This window comes from Melanotaenia boesemani, chromosome 21, assembly GCF_017639745.1.
Source record: "Melanotaenia boesemani isolate fMelBoe1 chromosome 21, fMelBoe1.pri, whole genome shotgun sequence".
NCBI classification, from domain to species: Eukaryota; Metazoa; Chordata; class Actinopteri; order Atheriniformes; family Melanotaeniidae; genus Melanotaenia; species Melanotaenia boesemani.
The window spans coordinates 23,210,662-23,228,649 of record NC_055702.1 but is presented as its reverse complement, the minus strand read 5'-3'; the positions used below and the strand labels follow the sequence as shown (position 1 = coordinate 23,228,649).

The 17,988-nt window shown below is 39.3% G+C and overlaps 1 protein-coding gene across 14 annotated transcripts in view; it reads right to left on the bottom strand.

Annotated features, from left to right (window-relative positions):
- cacna1g (calcium channel, voltage-dependent, T type, alpha 1G subunit) overlaps window positions 1-17,988 on the bottom strand; it is a 318,055-nt gene that overhangs the window by 135,355 nt on the left and 164,712 nt on the right. For all 14 annotated transcript variants that reach the window (XM_041973670.1, XM_041973675.1, XM_041973678.1 and 11 more), the window contains exons 4-8: window positions 9,704-9,863; window positions 5,498-5,792; window positions 4,872-4,964; window positions 3,858-4,743; window positions 2,763-3,163 (exon numbers count right to left, since the gene is read on the bottom strand). In XM_041973670.1, coding sequence (XP_041829604.1) covers window positions 2,763-3,163; window positions 3,858-4,743; window positions 4,872-4,964; window positions 5,498-5,792; window positions 9,704-9,863 — 1,835 coding nt within the window. The remainder of the gene's footprint in view (window positions 1-2,762; window positions 3,164-3,857; window positions 4,744-4,871; window positions 4,965-5,497; window positions 5,793-9,703; window positions 9,864-17,988) is intronic.

The following is a 17,988-nucleotide window of genomic DNA, read 5'->3' as shown; positions in this document are numbered from 1 at the left end:
CTTTATTTGTATGAGTAAGCGAGCTTATTTGGCATCTGGATGTGTTTATAGGCACCAGGTCAGGGACCGAAAGTAACCCCGTGTAAAATCTGGCTGGGCTTCAATCTCCTACTACTCAAGCGCATGACAACAACACTTATTTCAGCTGTGTTATGTAACTTTACACCAAGTCACACATGCCAAAAGCAGAACCTACCAAAACAGCCTCAAACTGCATGTATCTCACCACTGAAACCTGCACTTGGAAAACTGTTTTATGTTGTTGAGAAAAGAGGACCACACAACAAAACCTCATGTTTGATATTGGCTAAATTAAACTAGAAGTTAATAACTATGAAGCAAATAAGCCGAACACATAATTGGACTGATGGTGGAATAACTATGGAAGAAATTTAACTGATGCTTCTGTTGTATTAAACTGGACTTTGCTCATTTCAGAAGTATGTTGTTTTAGGCTAAAGGGGAAAAGTCAAACTAATGACTACTCCAGCAAAGTGTAACTTGGGATTTTACAGAAACTACCGAAAGACTGTGGGTAGGTTTGGCAAAATATCTTACATCTATCTCAAATTCTCCAAATATTTCACTAAACCCAACACATCAGAATTGCAATAAAATCCCAAGCGACTCAATTTATTTTTGCCTTCAAGCTGGAAATTGATTCAGTACAAATACAAATTAAATTAAATTAAATTAAACAAGGAAATCAACATATGGAAGTCAAAAAGTGACAAAAGTAAATACAAAAATATATTGACTATGTACATGACTGGTCAAAAGTTTCATAACATTCCTAATAAAGAAAATCACTGAGATTTGGTAGCAAACTTCAAGGCTTGAACGACCTCCATCACCTCAAAACAACTTTAAGTTGTAAATCATTTCTTGGGAACAAAACGCTTTTTTGGAAATTCTGAAATGTACATTATTTTTCAGTTTGGGGTAAATTTACCTTTCTTTAACCTCTGACAGCCGACCACTTAGTCTTCCATATAGGATTTTTGGATTATTAGGATTATTGGGATATTGATTTCTTTTTAACATGTTTAAAGTAAATCAAATAAAGCTAAGAAATTTCTTGGTATATGTTTGTCAGTTATTTTTACTGTTTTTCATTATGGAATTTATTTTTTAATTAAAACAATGTGTGTCATTTTGTGGTTTTAAATGCATGCAATTTTGCATAATTTCTATTCATCCCACCACCACCTCATATTTATTTCTGTTATGTTAGTTTCAAAGTCTGTCATGGCTTTGGCTTGGCACTTATTGGTTGAACAGCTGGTGCAGATCCTAATTGCCAAAATGAAGCCATAAGTCAAACTGCATCAATACGGCTATCATGTTCATTCATAAGACTGACAGCTTGTTTTCCGTCTGTCACTAAATCTACTTAAAATGTAGTTGCTTTCTTGTAAATTTGCAACAAAAAGCTGCTCAACCTTGGCCGACCTCTGTTAGGCAACTTATGCAACTGCTAGTTTAGTTGGCCCTTAACTCAAAATAGATTTCTCCTCTACTATTGGTCTTTGTTAAATCACAGGGATCCTCATTTTCATAATGAAGCAGAAATGCACACAGAAATGAGAATGGGAGCAATAGAAAAAAAAATATGCTTCAGCAATACAATATAAATATGCTTGAGGATATAAAAAAAGATGATGTTAAGGAAAAACCACCAATATTCAGTATCTGTAATAGTGTTTTTGCTAAAGTAAATACTTAGGTGGAAAAGGCAGAGGAAAAACTAGTAAAGGCTAAAAAGTAATAAGAAATAAGTAAATGCAAATGAACATTTTTACATTTATGATAAAATAAAGAATTTAACATTGTTAATGTATATCACTCAAGCAAATATATTACTAAAAATGCAATATAATATAAAAATGTTAACTTTTTAAATATTTTCATAGCTTTTATAGGCATTTCAATTTATTTATTAAGCTTTTCATGCATCTTTGTATAGTTTTTTAATTTTGACAGTTTCAGATCTCCGTACAAACGAGCTTTCATAGATCGAAGATTTTGTCATTTCCACAATACTTACTGTTAGTCAAATAGGGCCTGTTAGATACTGGTTCATACAGAACCAGTCACATAACAAATTGTAAAATCAATTTTTAGTAGCTTGGGACCTTTTGGCATTATGTCAAATTAGAGAAAATAGAATTAAAAAGGAAAAAAGTGAAAACTAGCATGTATTGATAAATAACAATGCCTTGCTGGCATGCCTTGTTTAAATTCAGTAACGAACTTCTTTGTGTTTTATACTTAAACTTTTTAAAAGACCGTGCCTTTCATGATGATTTAGTGACAGATTACATGATTAAATCTGGTGTAAGTTGGATCAAAGATAAAAAGCAAAGGAATATAAAAAAAAGAAAAAAAAATGAAGAAAATCTCTGTCAGATGTTTTTGGGCCTTCCCCCCCAGGGCACTCGTTCTCTATCCTTGGTCTTTCTTGCTGTCTCTTTCCGGTTTCTTGCTCACATGGCTGTAATTACTCTCATGTAAACAAATGAGACCAGAGAGAGACATCAGGAATACCAGCTGAGCCTCTGGAAAAAAATGTTGCTTGCACAATCACACAGAAAGACAGACAAAGGCTTTAAACTCATATCTTCCTACTATGTTTCATTGGGTTTCATCTGTCTGTTGCTATTGTGCATCAGCCTATACTTGGTGAAGTTTCAAGGCACTCAATCTTGCTACTTTAGCAAAACATCCAAAAGCAGAATAAAAAGAAACATATGTACACTAACCTGCTCATGATATTCAATCCCCATGCTTAGAGTATTAATTAGAATGGCGATCATAATCCCTCGGCCAAAGTATTTGCTGTCCACAATCTTCCTGAATGTGTCGCACACCAGTCTCCAGAAGTGGACGGCCTTGGCGGCGGTTTTTCCCAGCCTTTGGCCCTTCTTTCTGGGCTGCCGGCTGTCTCTCCTGTCCCTGTGGTGGAGGTCTTGGGTGAACTCGTAGACCCCATCACTATCAGAGTCTCCAGGCGTCTCGTTGCCCTCTGTGCCACCCTCCAATTCATTGGCCAGGATCTTGGCGCAGTACGGGCAGCTCTCGGGGTCCAGGGTCAGACCAGCCGTGTCCATGGCACTGCTGGTGGTGCTGAGGTCACGAGCCGACAGCTGGCAGGAGATCTGGGCTGCAGCCCAATGAGAAAGGTCAGATAGAGGGACTGAGACAAGAAAAGAGTACTGCAGAGAAAATCTGCATGATTGTGATGAACCAAACAAGTATAGTGGTTTAGACAAACTGTCAATTTCATTGAAAGAGATCTGTGAACATTTTTACACAGTTGCATGTGTTTTCAGACTGAGTGTGTTTGATGGTGTGCTGTTTGAATAATGCTTCATCTCCTCAATCTGTACTGTGGCCCTTCTGGCTGGGAACCAACTTCCTCCCCGTCTGTCCAACCTGAACAGATCAGGCCGGACTTTTGGTCAGTGCTTGGAGAACTTGGCTATGAGCAAGCAAAGCTGGCGTCAAGCTCCAAAACAAAGCCCTGACATTTATTGACTCTAATTAGCAATCTTTGACTCATGAAAAACATCACCCTCTGGACAGGGTTGTGGTTTGAGGCTTAAAATCAACATGCTGACGCCACACTAAGCCAAACAGGTGATTACAGTGAAAGGAAAACTGCCACAGGTGTATCGTTTAATTAGCTTCAACACTCACACAGAAATGAAACACCAGTTCTGAGAAAATTAAATAATCTCATTATGACACTCTGGCTTTTTTAAAAGCAAACTTAATCCTTTCAACAAAGAAAGTTGGAAGTAAAGGCAGCTAAGCAGCATATCTATGACTTCTCTGTTGGTTTACTGTTAATTTACCTGTTGGAGTGAGTGTGTCGACCAGACTCGAAGGCCGTCTCTCCAAAGGCATGGGTGGGATATTGAGGTTCAAACTGATATTTGTTAGAGTGCTGGCTGCAATGCTTCCTCGTCTGGACTCTGCCAAGGCTCGAGCCTGGAGGGTGGGGTAGTTCTTAGGCCCGGGAGCGGCAAAGGGCACAGAGTTTCTCTTCATGGCCCTGGACATAGGAGCTGGAGCCAGGAAGGGGACTGGAGTGGGAATAGGAGTACAGCGAAGAGCTTCTTCATTGAGTACATTGCAAAATGAAGTTGAACTAGAAGCTCTGGCAACAGGGTTGGATGAAATGACAAGGTTTGTGTCTGAGGTTGATGTTGTTATAGAAGACGGCAGTGCCAAAGCAGGATATCCACTCCCAGGGCTTGCTCTGAGAGTCCCTCCATTATTGCTATGAGCCCCAACATCCCTCTCCTCCAGACCCCTGATGCTCCCACCATCTCTCACACTGCCATTCCCTAGATGGTAGTGATGATGATGGTGGTGGTGATGATGGGGCAGCATGTGGTGAACTGACACAGAGCCCTGTCTGGAGGACTTCCTCCGCCTCCTCTGGCTGCGTTGGGGCTCTGTAGGTGGCGGTGAAGCTGCGATGTTGAGCCCTGCACGGCGAGCTAAGAACCTGCAGATATGAGCCACTTGCTTGGCTGCCTTTCGGATGATGTGGACCAGGTATTTTAACAGCTCGTCATAGCAGGAGCCCGGCTCAGAAAGGGAGGCCAGAGTGCTGGCGTTGGACATGAAGCGCACCCGTTGCTCCTTCATAAGCTGGCTCTCCCTCTGCTTGGTCTCTGAGAACTGGGTAGCGATGACCACCAGGCACAGGTTGATCATGAAGAACGAGCCAATCTAAGGATGAGGAGGAGGGGTAGATGACATTGTTATCCTCACACCTCTAGTAGATGCCCATCCACTTGTTCAATCATCAGCACACCCACACCCACACACATCTGGTGTCACCATGAAGTGGCACTTACAATGATGAGTAGGATGAAGTAGATGAAGTTGTAGAAGGAGTGAGCATCCATCACAAAGTACATGATATCCACCCAGCCCTCCAGAGTAATCACCTAAAAAGGAGCAGAGGCAGTAATGTTCAAAAAGACACATAAATTAAAGAAGTGATCAGACAATAGAAGGAGCAGAAGCATAAACAAAATATTGAAATATATCATACTTCTTCATACTTCTCAGTGCAGAGATTTCCTAATTCCAACACTCAGCACAAGACCAGTTCATTTTATTGTTCTACACTTCACAGGCAAACCAGCAGAAGCCAGACTTATGGCAGAGCTGATCGCTAATCTGGCTTCCGTCCTGTAAAATTACCACTCTGAGCCAGAGAGCGATGAATTAACACTCCAGCAAAAGGCTTTTTAGATGAGGTAGAGATAGCAAACAAATGATGTGGAGCATGGAGTCTGTGTCTGTGACCTGATAATCCTCTAAGTCCTGTTTCTCTGATGCATCAGCCACTGGGTCAATTAGGCTCCTTTTCTATGTCATCTTCTCTGTATTAGAGAACTGTCAGCCACCAAACTCACCATTTTTTTTTTTTTGAGAAATCTGGCTGTGTTCTCAGTTGTGTCCAGTGAAACCCTACCTGAAAGATGGCAATCCATGCATAGCAGATGTTATCAAAGTTGATGGCTCCCTTGAAGGGGTTGATTGTACCAGCAGAGCAGTTGGTGTAGTACTGGTTCCAGTTGACACATGTGGTGTTGTCAGTGGTGTTGTAGGAGTCGATATCCAGGTTGCACTGCAGGCCCCCCTCTTCATACAGCTTGGGAATCGAGCCGCAGTCCCTCATGCCGTTATCACGTGGCATTGAGCAGATGAAGGGGTTCTCATCATCATTTTCAGTGTGGTAGTATTTTCCAAGCTCCACGGATAGAGGGCTTGGAGAGGTAGAAGAGAAAATATGAAAGGGGTTCCTTGTTAGTATAAATCACAGAAAAAAAAAAAACCTGCCAAGGTCAAACCTTTAAAACAGTAATAGATTGAATATGGGAATCTTACATGATCTGTTTCTTTTCAGTTCGTTAAAAAATAAAAACAGTTATATTTACTCTGATTTATATGTTCCAAGCATAATGAAATTTGGATACCAAGCAATAAAAAAATTTCAGTTGTCATTTTGTCCCATTTTTTCTGCAATCACGGTATGGTACAGGGGTCATCATCATATTTTTTTGTGTCAAATTTCAGATTGTCTGTTGATGACAGGTCAGTATTGCAGGCAAGACAAGACTGTCCAGTACCTCCATCCTCTTCCTCTTCAACTATTCTTTTGCAATGTGGAAAGAATATGGTTTTGGATTGTCTTGAAAAATGCATTAATGAGTTTAGAAAAAAAAATGTCTTAAAGGCAGCACAATGTTGCTTTAAACTCTCACTGAACATTTCTGCATTGCTGTTGCCACCACAAAAGTGTTCATATGCTTTTAAAAGAAAGCCAATAAAGCCCCATCCTGGAGCCTGACTTTCAATTTGCTGCTGATAACAGTCCGAATGATCTGTTTTTACTCTGATCAGGAGCATAAGACATCCACTTCTTTCAAAAAGGATCTGGAATACTGACTGGTCTGAACATAATACATGTTTCCAGTGTGTGATGATCCATCCCAGATACCTCTGAGCCTAGAAAAGTTGACAATAACTCTTGAACAGGTTAACATTGGTTCTTTTTTTACACAGTAAACTTTGGTATATTTGTGAAAGCAACTGTATTGCAGTGCTTGACAAAGGTTTGCCCATGTTTGCCCATCAGGCATTGACGAATAAAACTTATTGAACTAATGCTGTCTGAGGAATCAACATTCTGCATGTCCAACTTACCCTGCACCCTTGTTCTTTATGCACTATAATTCCTCCAGATTCCTTTGACATATAAATTAGGGATGTCTAATTCCAGTCTTTTAACTCCACAGTCCAGCAGGTTTTAGATGTTTCCCAGCATCAGCATACTTGATTCAAAGTGAATGGATTTCCCCAACAGTTTTTTGTTAGGTTCTGCACAAGGCTGCTAATTACTCATTGATCTGTATCAGGTGTGATGAAACAGTGGCCCTGGTGGACCGGAATTAGACTTTCCTGCTTTAAAAGATTTTGTGCGCTATAAAGGGAGAAATCTACAAATCCCCTTTCTGACCTGCCCAAATTGAACCCTTCCTCTCACCGAGTAGCTTCTGGATGGGCTCCAGCCCCCTTCCAACCCTACACTGAAATAAGCAGGTATGAAGGATGGATGAAAGTATGGAACGTTTGCTCCTCAACGTCTCTGTCTTTTTTGGACACTGCTTCTGTGCTACAGCAACTGGCTGATTTCAGTCACCTGTTGGCTCTTCCCCAAAACTGAAAAACTTATTTTTGGATAACAAACTGAATCCAATTATTTATACAATTTTTGCAAAACTATTAAACATCATGGAAAAATTACATTTCTGTTACAAAATGCAGTTTTTCCAAGAAATAAAAAAACACCACCTGAGGGTCTTTTCAGGAAACCAACTTTTCCCAGTATTATTTAACTACAGCCTTCATCAGCTGCCAGTATGAAGCAGTTATATGACTGTGTTGCATAACCATTCTGTCTTTCTGAGAAGAATTTAAAGTGGACCAACTTCAAAGCCCCAAATTCTGCAGGTTTTAATTCATTCACATTTTGCAGAAGCTGATTTCACTTATCAAAACTCTTTCAAAGAAGGTTTGTGCAACTAATCAGTGAAACCAGCTGTGATCGTGTGAAAAAACCTGGGGCTGAATACCTGTGGAGACCCCTGTGAGTATTAAGCAAGGTGGATGCACGGGCATTTTTGTCTGTAATAACACCTCTCGGCATGTCTGTTGCATAGCACAACTCCATCTGGAATAACTGGAGTGCATCTGGTGATTGGGTTATATTTGTCTCTTCTGTCAACACACTTTTAGCCAGCGGGTTATTAATTGCAAAGTAGTGCCACATATTTTCTGGGACTAGACCGATCCATTTTCACTTCAGGGCCACTTTTTACTCTCTTTCTCAAAAGCGATTTCACACTTTGCGATTATCTGCAAGAGCACTTATGTGTCTGATGAGCTCACCGTGTCACACTGTACATTCATCTTGGCCCAAAGTGCCACATGGGATGGGGTTCCTGCGAGGTTATCTCCAATACTCTTAATCAGTGTAATAAGAGGATACTGCCAAACCAGCTGGCAGCTGTTACTAAAGCGCTGGAATATGTGAGTGATGGTGTGAGGCGGCTTTAAAACAGATGTGTTTATGACTTTAGAGTATAAAGTCATCTTTAAATACAGATTTAGGGCTAATGCAGAGATGCAGACCTTCCATTCAGAGGTATGTCACAAAAAACTGTCGATGACGAAAATGTGTCTGCACACCGAAGGCATAATGCATGAACCTAAATTACAGCTGTGAGGTGTCATAAATCCTATAGAGAGTAATGAACCCTAGATGACACAAGGAACATGAATAAGTCATGGGTGCTCATGTACCATAAAGGATCATGGACCTCACAGGGTCTTTCTCATTATTCCAGGGGCTGTCTCTCTCCCCTATTCATCACTGCAATGAGACTTAAGTATCACTAACCTCACTGACTTTGGTGCACGACCCAGATTTGAAAGTAGGAAAAAAATTGCAGTCCTAAGTTTTCCTTGACTAGCTGTTGACCTTATATACAATATAAAATATTGCACAAAAAGTAAGGAAATGTGTGTTTGGTTGGTTGATTATAACAAAGCTTCTTGAGAATGAATCTTATGCTGTTTGAAAGCTTGTAAAACTTGTTTATGTCACATCTGTAAGTAAAATGCATTTGTGGGATGAGCAGCGGAGTTGATTCTGTGGGTTGTAACCATTACAAAAAAAACTTGCTAATTCTCTTTCAATGCCAAGCAGCTGCACTGGCAGAGAATATTTAGCCAATATTTTTATGGGCACAAACCACATCCTCAACTCTGCTGCTCATTCCACAAATGCATTTTACTTACAAATGTGACACCATTTAAAAGAGAAATAGACTTTCCAACAGTGTGAGACTTACAAAGAAGCATTGTTACAACAAAGAAATAATCTACCAAAAATTCAAAGCATCATGTCCATTCAGTGAGCGTTAAAGCATCATGTCAGTGTGAATCCTGTGTGAATTACCACATACAAATGTTATCGTTTGTTAAAATATTTTTTTACTGTCATACACATTTTGCCACAAACAAAATGATAATCATGAAAGCTTGTCAGTATGGAGTGTAATAAATAGAAGTTATCACATGATCAGACATTTTTCTGGACTTCATTTGGAGTTAAGAGCAAATTCTTACGTTGATATTGTCCCATTGTTTGTCTCTCAAATAAATCAGTCTTTAGGGCTTAATTTAAAGGGATTTCATTGGCAACTAGATGCAAAGGCTTCTCTACATCAGGTGGATTGTTTGTCCACTCCAGGCTAAGGTAATAAGATTATTGTGCTACATGGCTTACTATAGAAAGGACTTGTGCTCCCCTGAGATAATGTAAACATACAGAGCTATATTACAAATTATTATGATATTATGATTGCGCAACTGCTATAAAATGTCAAGAAAAATAACTATTTAAAGAATAAGAACTCAAAAATTGGATATTTTAGTCTGCATAAGATTTCATCTTTGTTTCTCATGTTGGAAATACACTTGGTAACAGTTGACCTTCCATATGAACTAAGTAATGTTCATCTGATAGTAAATTAGTCCAGTAAATGCAATGAAGTCTAAATAGAAAATAAATAATAGACACCTTTGAACAGCAACACAATGTGGAACTTACAAGGAGAAGTTGTCTATGACGAAGCAACGGTTTCTTAGCAGGCCAGCCCACAGCTGGACGCCAACGATGCCGAATATGAAGAAAACAAAGAAGCAGAGCAACAGCACGTTGCCCAGCATGGGGAGGGTGTCGAGCAGCAGGGTCACCAGGATGCGCATACCTGAGAGAAGAGACAAGAGTAGTGTCAAACCGCCGGGAAACAAACACTGGAACAGGTATGAAACTCTCTGGATATAAAATCAAATCTCTTTTAGTAGAAGTACTTCAGTGTTCTTTTCAAGCAGTGAGTAATGGGTATTTTGGGCATTTGAACAGACCAATCCATATGAGCAGGACATCATTTGCAAGTAATTGCTTCCATTATGTAAGACAATGTTTGTTATAAATTGATGATGTTGTTGCAACTTAGTCATGATTTGGTGTCTCATTGTTTCATTCTCAATGACATTCCATTTTGACTCATGGAACAATGGGTAACTACTGTGGAACCAGCACACTGTACAAGAAAATACATTTATTTGCTTCCATTTGTATGTGACTGCTTTATACTAGACAAAAGTGACATGCCATGTTATGTAATGACATGTGTTATACTGCCTGCTGTATGTGAGTAATCTTACTACATTGTACTTTCTGTTCCACAGTCAAGTTCTGCTTCTTAGATTAAATGTGCAAATCTTTTAAATGAAATGGCACACTTCTGGCTTCATGTACTACTGTGATCCAGAGTTACTCACCATTTTAGATTCTGCTGTTAAGTAGAATCAAGTCTCCTTTTACTGAACCCCAGTAGCATCAGCTAATTGCTATGACAATCACCAAACTCTTTACAAATATGGTACTTACACTGCCCACAATGCAACACCACAGCTGTCCACTTTATTACCATCAGATAACCTAAGTTAACCTGCTAACTTAAGTTTAGAAGCTTGGGATGCAATGCCTCACCTGTCTGCTCTCATGTCCTTCATCCATCTGTCCATCTCCCCTCCCTCTCCCTCTCCCTCATCCATCCACTCATCATTTACCCTATCTCAACTTTTTCTTATCCCTGGCTTGGGTCAGTTTCTTATACAGAACCCCCACACTGAGTCCTCTCCTCCCATCCTTAAAACACAAGACACCCCAGACGAATTTCTGGGGTGTCAGCCATACCTTTCATTAAACCAGTAAACCCACATTGTTAAGGGATGGTCTTTGCTAGTTAAAATGTGGTTCAGAACACTAAAATTCGACTGACACAAAACCAGTATAAAGGTGGGCAACTGTGAGACCAGTAATAGGAAGTGTATAAGAGGCAGAGACAGGAGCAAAGCATCAAGACCATCAGTGGCCTTTATGTCAATAAATGCTTCATGCAGGTAAGAGGTGGGGACTGGAACTGGAATGATTTACCAAAGCACACCATAAATCAACACTGACATCCCAGTCAGAACTAGATCTTCTGCATTAAGCTGTTATGATCAGCAAACACTAGAAGTCTGTCAGTGCACCATGTTGGTGTCCTTGGCAACATCCTCCCTTGTTTAAGTAAAGATTAAAATACATTTAGAAATGACACAGCAGTTCGGAGTCAGAACACAAGTACAGAGCTTTGTTAAGTGTCAGGAGAAATCCTACAGGTTGCTTTGAATTGAAGCCTCAGTAAAGAATCTGCTTTTCTAACACTCAAACAGTACATCTCTGCCTGTCTGCTCTGGACAGTGTTCCCTCAGCTTTCTGACAACACACACTTCCTACCGCCTACATAGTCCCTCTGCTGTCTCTGACTGTGTCCCTCTGCTGTTGCTGTTCAGATTTTGCTGTCTATCTTAATTCTTTCTCCCTTTGTCTCTTATGTGTCTTTTGCCGAAGTTATGAGTAATGAATGAATGAATGAACAAATGACCGAACGAATGAATAAATGAAATTATTGGTCACCACCAAGCATGTAAATGTAGGTCATAGACAAAGGGTAGGGGTAGGAGCCTATGACTATATATATACACTACAGTTCAAAAGTTTTGGGTCACTTCCCTATTGAATCCCATGGCAAAGTGACCCCAAACTTTTGAATGGTAGTGTATATATATATATATATATATATATATATATATATATATATATATATACATGGTGCATCAATAAAAATAGTAACTAAAATTGTTCATGGTTTATTTGGTTTATTTAAAATTAACATATTAAGTTTGAAAGTTGGGATTCAGAATGAATATATTTTTGACATTTGACACCAAACTAAACATAATTTTAGAATCCAAACCAGGAATAAATTGGAATGGAATTCAATGAGAAGAACTGAAATTAGCATTAAAGATATTTAAATGATTCCCAGCCCCAGTCCAGTCCTGGTTGCAGGGCCCTTCTAAGGTAAGTGGAGACCTTGCCAGCTAACGAGACTGGACAATAAGCTATTGGATCCATTTACTTCGAAAACGTGTGTTGGAGCAGGAAAACATCTAAAACCTGCTGGATGGTGGCCCTCAGGGACCAAAGTTTGATATACAGTACCTACCATAGGGAAGTTTGGGAAGGTATTGGTGTTCCCCAAAGACCTGGAGGATGTATCTAGGGGAGAGGGAGGTCTGACAATCTCAAATAAGCAAGAGAACAAGGGGTTGATGGATGATTCTGAACAGAAACACCCTAAAAACTTTTCTTTTTGGTGGTGTTTTGGCATTTGCATTCACAAGATGTCTTAAAATTTCATCCACAAAGACTTTAATCCACAAAGCTCCTTTCATGTACACTTTGCCATCTGAGAGTGGCAAAGTAAGATGCATGGGAAACTTTTATGTCTCAGCCAGATTCTGAGTTTTACTTCTATTTTTTTAAATGTGTGAAAATAGTGAGAACTTGTTTGTGTTGGAAGACAGGAAGAAAATAAGGATGAGTTTGCAGACTTTTTCAGATCTGCAGAACAGATAAGGCAGTGACAGTGGGAGATGAAGGGAGGAGATGAGCTGCTCAAGGACAGGAGAATGAATGACAGCCCAAAGCATCTGCAGGGGAACATGCATGTTTGTATTGTGTCTTTCACAGCATTCATTCTCTCAAAGGAAAAGATCCGAGAGATGTAAAACCCAGCTGGATAGAGAAGGGGTGGCTATGAAAACACAGCAACTCTTCAATGACATCCAAGCCTCTGGCAAAATACTGTTTTCAAGTTCTTTCAATTTATATAATAGCTGCCACATTATGCAATGGATGTAATGCCAGCTTAACAGCACATACAATACAAAACAAGATGAGAGGCGTGAGGAAAGTATCTGGGTGACGCTCCCACCATCACACTGAGGAAAAAGTTATTAAATACTGTGCTGTAACAAAATATCTTGTCATGATTCAATAGAAGCAAAAGCAGTGTAGGGAGTTATGTAAAAATGAAAGCGTGAGTCACTGCTTGTAGTGATTTTCTGCCCTTTGGTCGGACACACGTTTAACACAGCTGCCCTGATCTGACAAAGCAGGTGTTCTGATACACTCAGCTGCTTTCAGAGGTATGGAGGTTTCTACACTCTGACAGGCCAGACTCACTGCTGACAGCAGCAAGTCTACCCTTCCGCCAATGCCCTCTTCATGTAATGTGCTGATCTGCGAGGATGCAGCTAAGCTGCGCCTGAGTTAGCAACAGTGGTGAGGATTAGCATCCACACACTGGCTGGCTTCATGCAAACAGATACATCTGCACGGTGAGAATTTGATACTTAAGCAGGCACACCTCTGATTGCTGCATCCATGAGAAGTGCCACAATTATAATTATGAAAGAGCAGTGTGAATGAGACAGTCACCATTTTGACACATGTTATCTCTCTTAGCTAACATGGAGAACTAGTAGATAAGTAAAGATTAAAGAAGCACTACTGAATTGTGGCTGATTTTCTCAGTGAGGCACCCCCAAACGATGGCTAATTCAGTCTCCATCTTGCATCCTACCTGTACTCTGAGATTGCACCAGCTAGTAAAAGTCAATCTGATGTTGACTCTTTCCTTATCTCTTGGTCAATTTCCTTTCTCTCTTTCTTTTGCTCTCTTCCTCCAATAATGCTTTCTTGTGTTCCTTTAATATATCAGCCACAGTGCACATTGAAAATGACAAGCGTGTAGATATAATAGACTGTATATAAAAGATGACATCACCCATAGGTTTCTGAAGAGCTGAATTGAAGCTCATTGGGTGGTTCCCACCATTGCCATCTTGGCAGTGTCACGCGTGTTGTCATTCCCAGAAAATCCCAAAATCTGGATCTTCTCACTGAATTTGTGTGGTAACCACCATTTTTAAAAACAATAACCAGTGGATCAAGTTAATGAGAGGCTGATCCAATTATTTTTTTGTTATCTTCCACAAGCTAATAAAGACACTGAACCATACCATGCGCCACTGTTGTCTTAAAACAGAAAATTCCTACCGAATTGAAGCGAACCATAAAAAGAACTCCGACCTCCTGAGTTTACCGGCCGATACCACGCCTGCTGCCACCTTTATTTTTTTTTTTTTTAAGTTTAAAAACTTAAAAAACCACCTTTAGATTAGGAGGACAAACTGCAATACCAAAACTACGTGTACCCCCTACACTCGAGCGTGAAGGCAAACTCACCAGTGTCAGCTACGCCATAAACGACGCACTCAGACGTCACGCGAGCATAAATCCGGCTTTAGAATTGCTCAAGACGTAAATATCGCAATAAAATTTCGAAAAAACCTCTCGAATAGCGCTAAAAAGTTTATACATTCTCATGAGGTGGTTTTTCAGATGTGTCGATATAGTAGTTTATCGCAAAAGTGTAATGGAAACACTTTTTTCAGCATTTATACATCCCCGGACGTGACATAGGTGGTCATGTGACCAGTTCATTTCAAGTAAAGATGGTACAGTATGAGTAGGCACAGGAGGAGATGGAAATCTTTTTACAAATAATTTCAGAAAAAAATCCTTGGTAGCAAACAACAGCGAAATGCAAAGTTTTACAAAGAATTAGTAATCTCTATTCTTTTTAAAGTGGACTTTTGCGTGACGAGATTTTACAATAATAATGGCTAATGTGCTAACCACCATTCCACCTGCAAATCGCAATTCCACTTTATGAAAGTTTTAGAAAAATGGCTTTTACTTTGCAAAAAACTGTAATGGAAGCGCAGCTAGTGTCAGGACCCTGCTGGGCAATGCTGGCTCCAGTAATGTACATAATAAATGTGACTGTGCCATCAAAACAAGTCAAAAACATATTTTAGGGTCAGAACGTTACATAGAGCTAATCTAAATTTAAAGTGAAAGAAAAGTGACAGTACAGTAGGTACAATTTTAATGCATACATCAATAATGTTAAAATGATTGAAATATTTTGACACCTGAGGTTCCGCAATTCAGATTTGTTGAGAACAGATATTAAAAACTGTACCAAATTGGATATTTTGGAGACCTTACCTGTTCTGTCTATATAAAATTTGCTCTGCTTTTCTTTATCAGAGTTGGCCTTTGCAGAAATAATGTTCACATATTTTACTACGATCTGATAGAGGTTTAGAGCTACAGATTCATCATTCCGTGTGTATATGTATGTACAAGAATAGTACACAAGCAAGTACATAAACAATTGTGCTCACAATGGAACTGGTTGCATATGTGAATGCAAGGTAAAGAAGCTAGTATATACTCAGTGTTAAAATAAATGGACATATCTATCAGTGGAGATCTAGAAAATGTCTAATGCTACCTTTTCTTTCAACCTAAAGATGAAAACTTTAGTTTTAATTAGAAATAACTCATTTAGATCATTTTAACATTTGGTTAGTAGAAATGTTTAAATATAAGTGAAATGGGATTTCTAGGTATGGTAGGTCATATGTTGCCATGTCATGTCCTTATGCAAGTAAAGAATCATTACACACAAACTCATTACACACATAATGGAATTCAAAACTCAGAATTAAATTCAGTTTGGCTTATTTGTATAATGCTATTTGACAATAAAGTTATCTCAAAGCACTTTTACCAATTCCATACAATCCATTGTATCCAATTAAAATCTAATTAAAACAAATCCATTGTAAAAACCATCCATTTTATTTAAATCTTCTATCTGCAGCAGCGGGGATGTGCATAATAGATGATGAGTGTTTCTGAGGATACACAGAAGCCTCCTTGAAATTTTAACAGACCTGCCCTTTGATGATCATTGATACTGAAATTTGATTAGCTTAACCTCTTTAATCATCAGGTTGCTGGGATTAGTTCTTTTATTTTCTTACATTTAAAAACTCTTCACCTCTTTTGAGACCCTTAAGGGAGAAACGCTCAGCCATGGAGGTGACTGCATACTTTGCTCATTATGCATTTTTAAACATACAAACTTGGTTAAAAAAACTGCATTTCTTTAACACTGATTGCATTCCTATGGGCATATCAGGATACATGTTGCACGACTCCTGATAAGTGAAGTCACCAGTTAGACTGTCAAGAGATTACATGAACAGTATTCATGGGGGAACACCAAAGAGGATCAGGATGCTGTCTTAGTTCACATGCCATCTCACCTGGAAGTCATTTAACTGAAGGTATAGGAGGATAAAATATTTGTGGTGGCAGAATGAGATTCCCAGCATTGAGTGTATTCTGAGGGTGATATAAATGAAAGCATCAAACAATTTATCGTCTGGATGAGAGCCGTACAGGTGAACTTTTTATTCAGTGACACAGGCAGATAGGGATATCTTATCATATGGCGGATAAGAGAATCAAGCCCCTGAACCTCTCTCAACCTGAATAGCCTGCTCATTCCAAGCGATCGACATTTCATATTCAATAACAATCATCTCCTCCTCTGCCTGCGCGCCCTCTCCAACCTCACCGTGGGCGGCCACTCCATTCCAACATGGCTGGCAGGCGGATGCTGTGTGTGATCGGGGAGCCATCTGTTAGCAGGCAGATTAGGTCTGCTTCCTCTGCTCTCCTGTCCAGGTCCAGCTCCAGCTTAGCCAGCTTTGTAATCTTTGTACTGTGAATTAATGGACTATCTGAGTCGTGGGCCAGTGTACACCTGTGTCTCTGCTTATTTTTCTCTGAGTGGATGGTAACTATTTCCTCTTCAGCAACTCTAGACTTTATTGAACATCAGTAAAATGTAAATAAATAAAAAGAACTGTGTCTCCAACAGACATGAATAAAAAGTGACAGTTTTTTTTTTTCTGGTTTGCATTGACCTATATGTACAAAACGTTTGCTTATGGTCATTTTTAGACAATGAGTTAGACATTCAAAATGATTTCAGACCTCATCAATCAGCAAACACTTGCCGGTACATGGGTATGTTGCAGCTACACTAAACTGCTTTAAAAGACACTACCACCAAAAGACACACAATCCCTGTCTAAATCCCTGTCTTCTATCTGGACGTGCAATTTAAACAATAATATCCTCATTAACATGCAAACAATCTGAACTAGCCCTCTAATACACTCCCACCATCTTAGGAACTGAAGATGTAGTTGACAACTTAGTTTTCTTGACAGTATCCCAACAGCAGTTATCCCCATTAATACACTGTTTAGCTAGTGTGGCTGATGTTGGCTTTGACAATATGTAGGTGTATATAATTGAGTCTCTGCTTTTAAATAACATCTTGTTTGTGTGGTTTTCTGCAAGTGGTGAAGTTAGGCAAAGTTTAAAAAAATGGACAAGTGCTGTTATTGGCATAATTCCATTTAAGTGGCTGGGGTTTGCATTGTGTTTAATTTGGGTGGCAATGGTTGCTTTTAGTTTTCTCTCCATTATGTTGGTATTTTACATATTGGGAGTGGCACTTTCTAGTATATGCATATGTACTGCATGTGTCATGCAGACCCCTCATTAAAAAAAAAAAAAAAACAAGAAAAGAAAAGAAAACAAGAAAAGAAAACAAAACAAACACAAAAGAACAATCAAGCCCTCATTACCCCCCCTCAGTTTAAAACTCTTGTGACAAACATGTTGATGGAGATATGGGATTTTGCAGGTACTTTGCTGCATGATATGCTGGGACATGGTGAATTTTAATCTGTGCTTTAATATTGTTAGGTATTGTTTAATGTATTGTACTGGCGGTTAGGATCTGTAACCTCCCCCACCCCCTCCTGTTTGTGTCACTGCTGCCATGTTCGCCAGACCATGCTCGTAAAAGAGATAATTGCATCTCAAGTATCTGCCTGGTAAAATAAAGGTTCATTAAATAAAGTACTTCGGGAGTGAAAATGTGACTATCTATGGTTTAATTTTCTTGAGATATATCTTTTGTCCCTTTGTGAGGA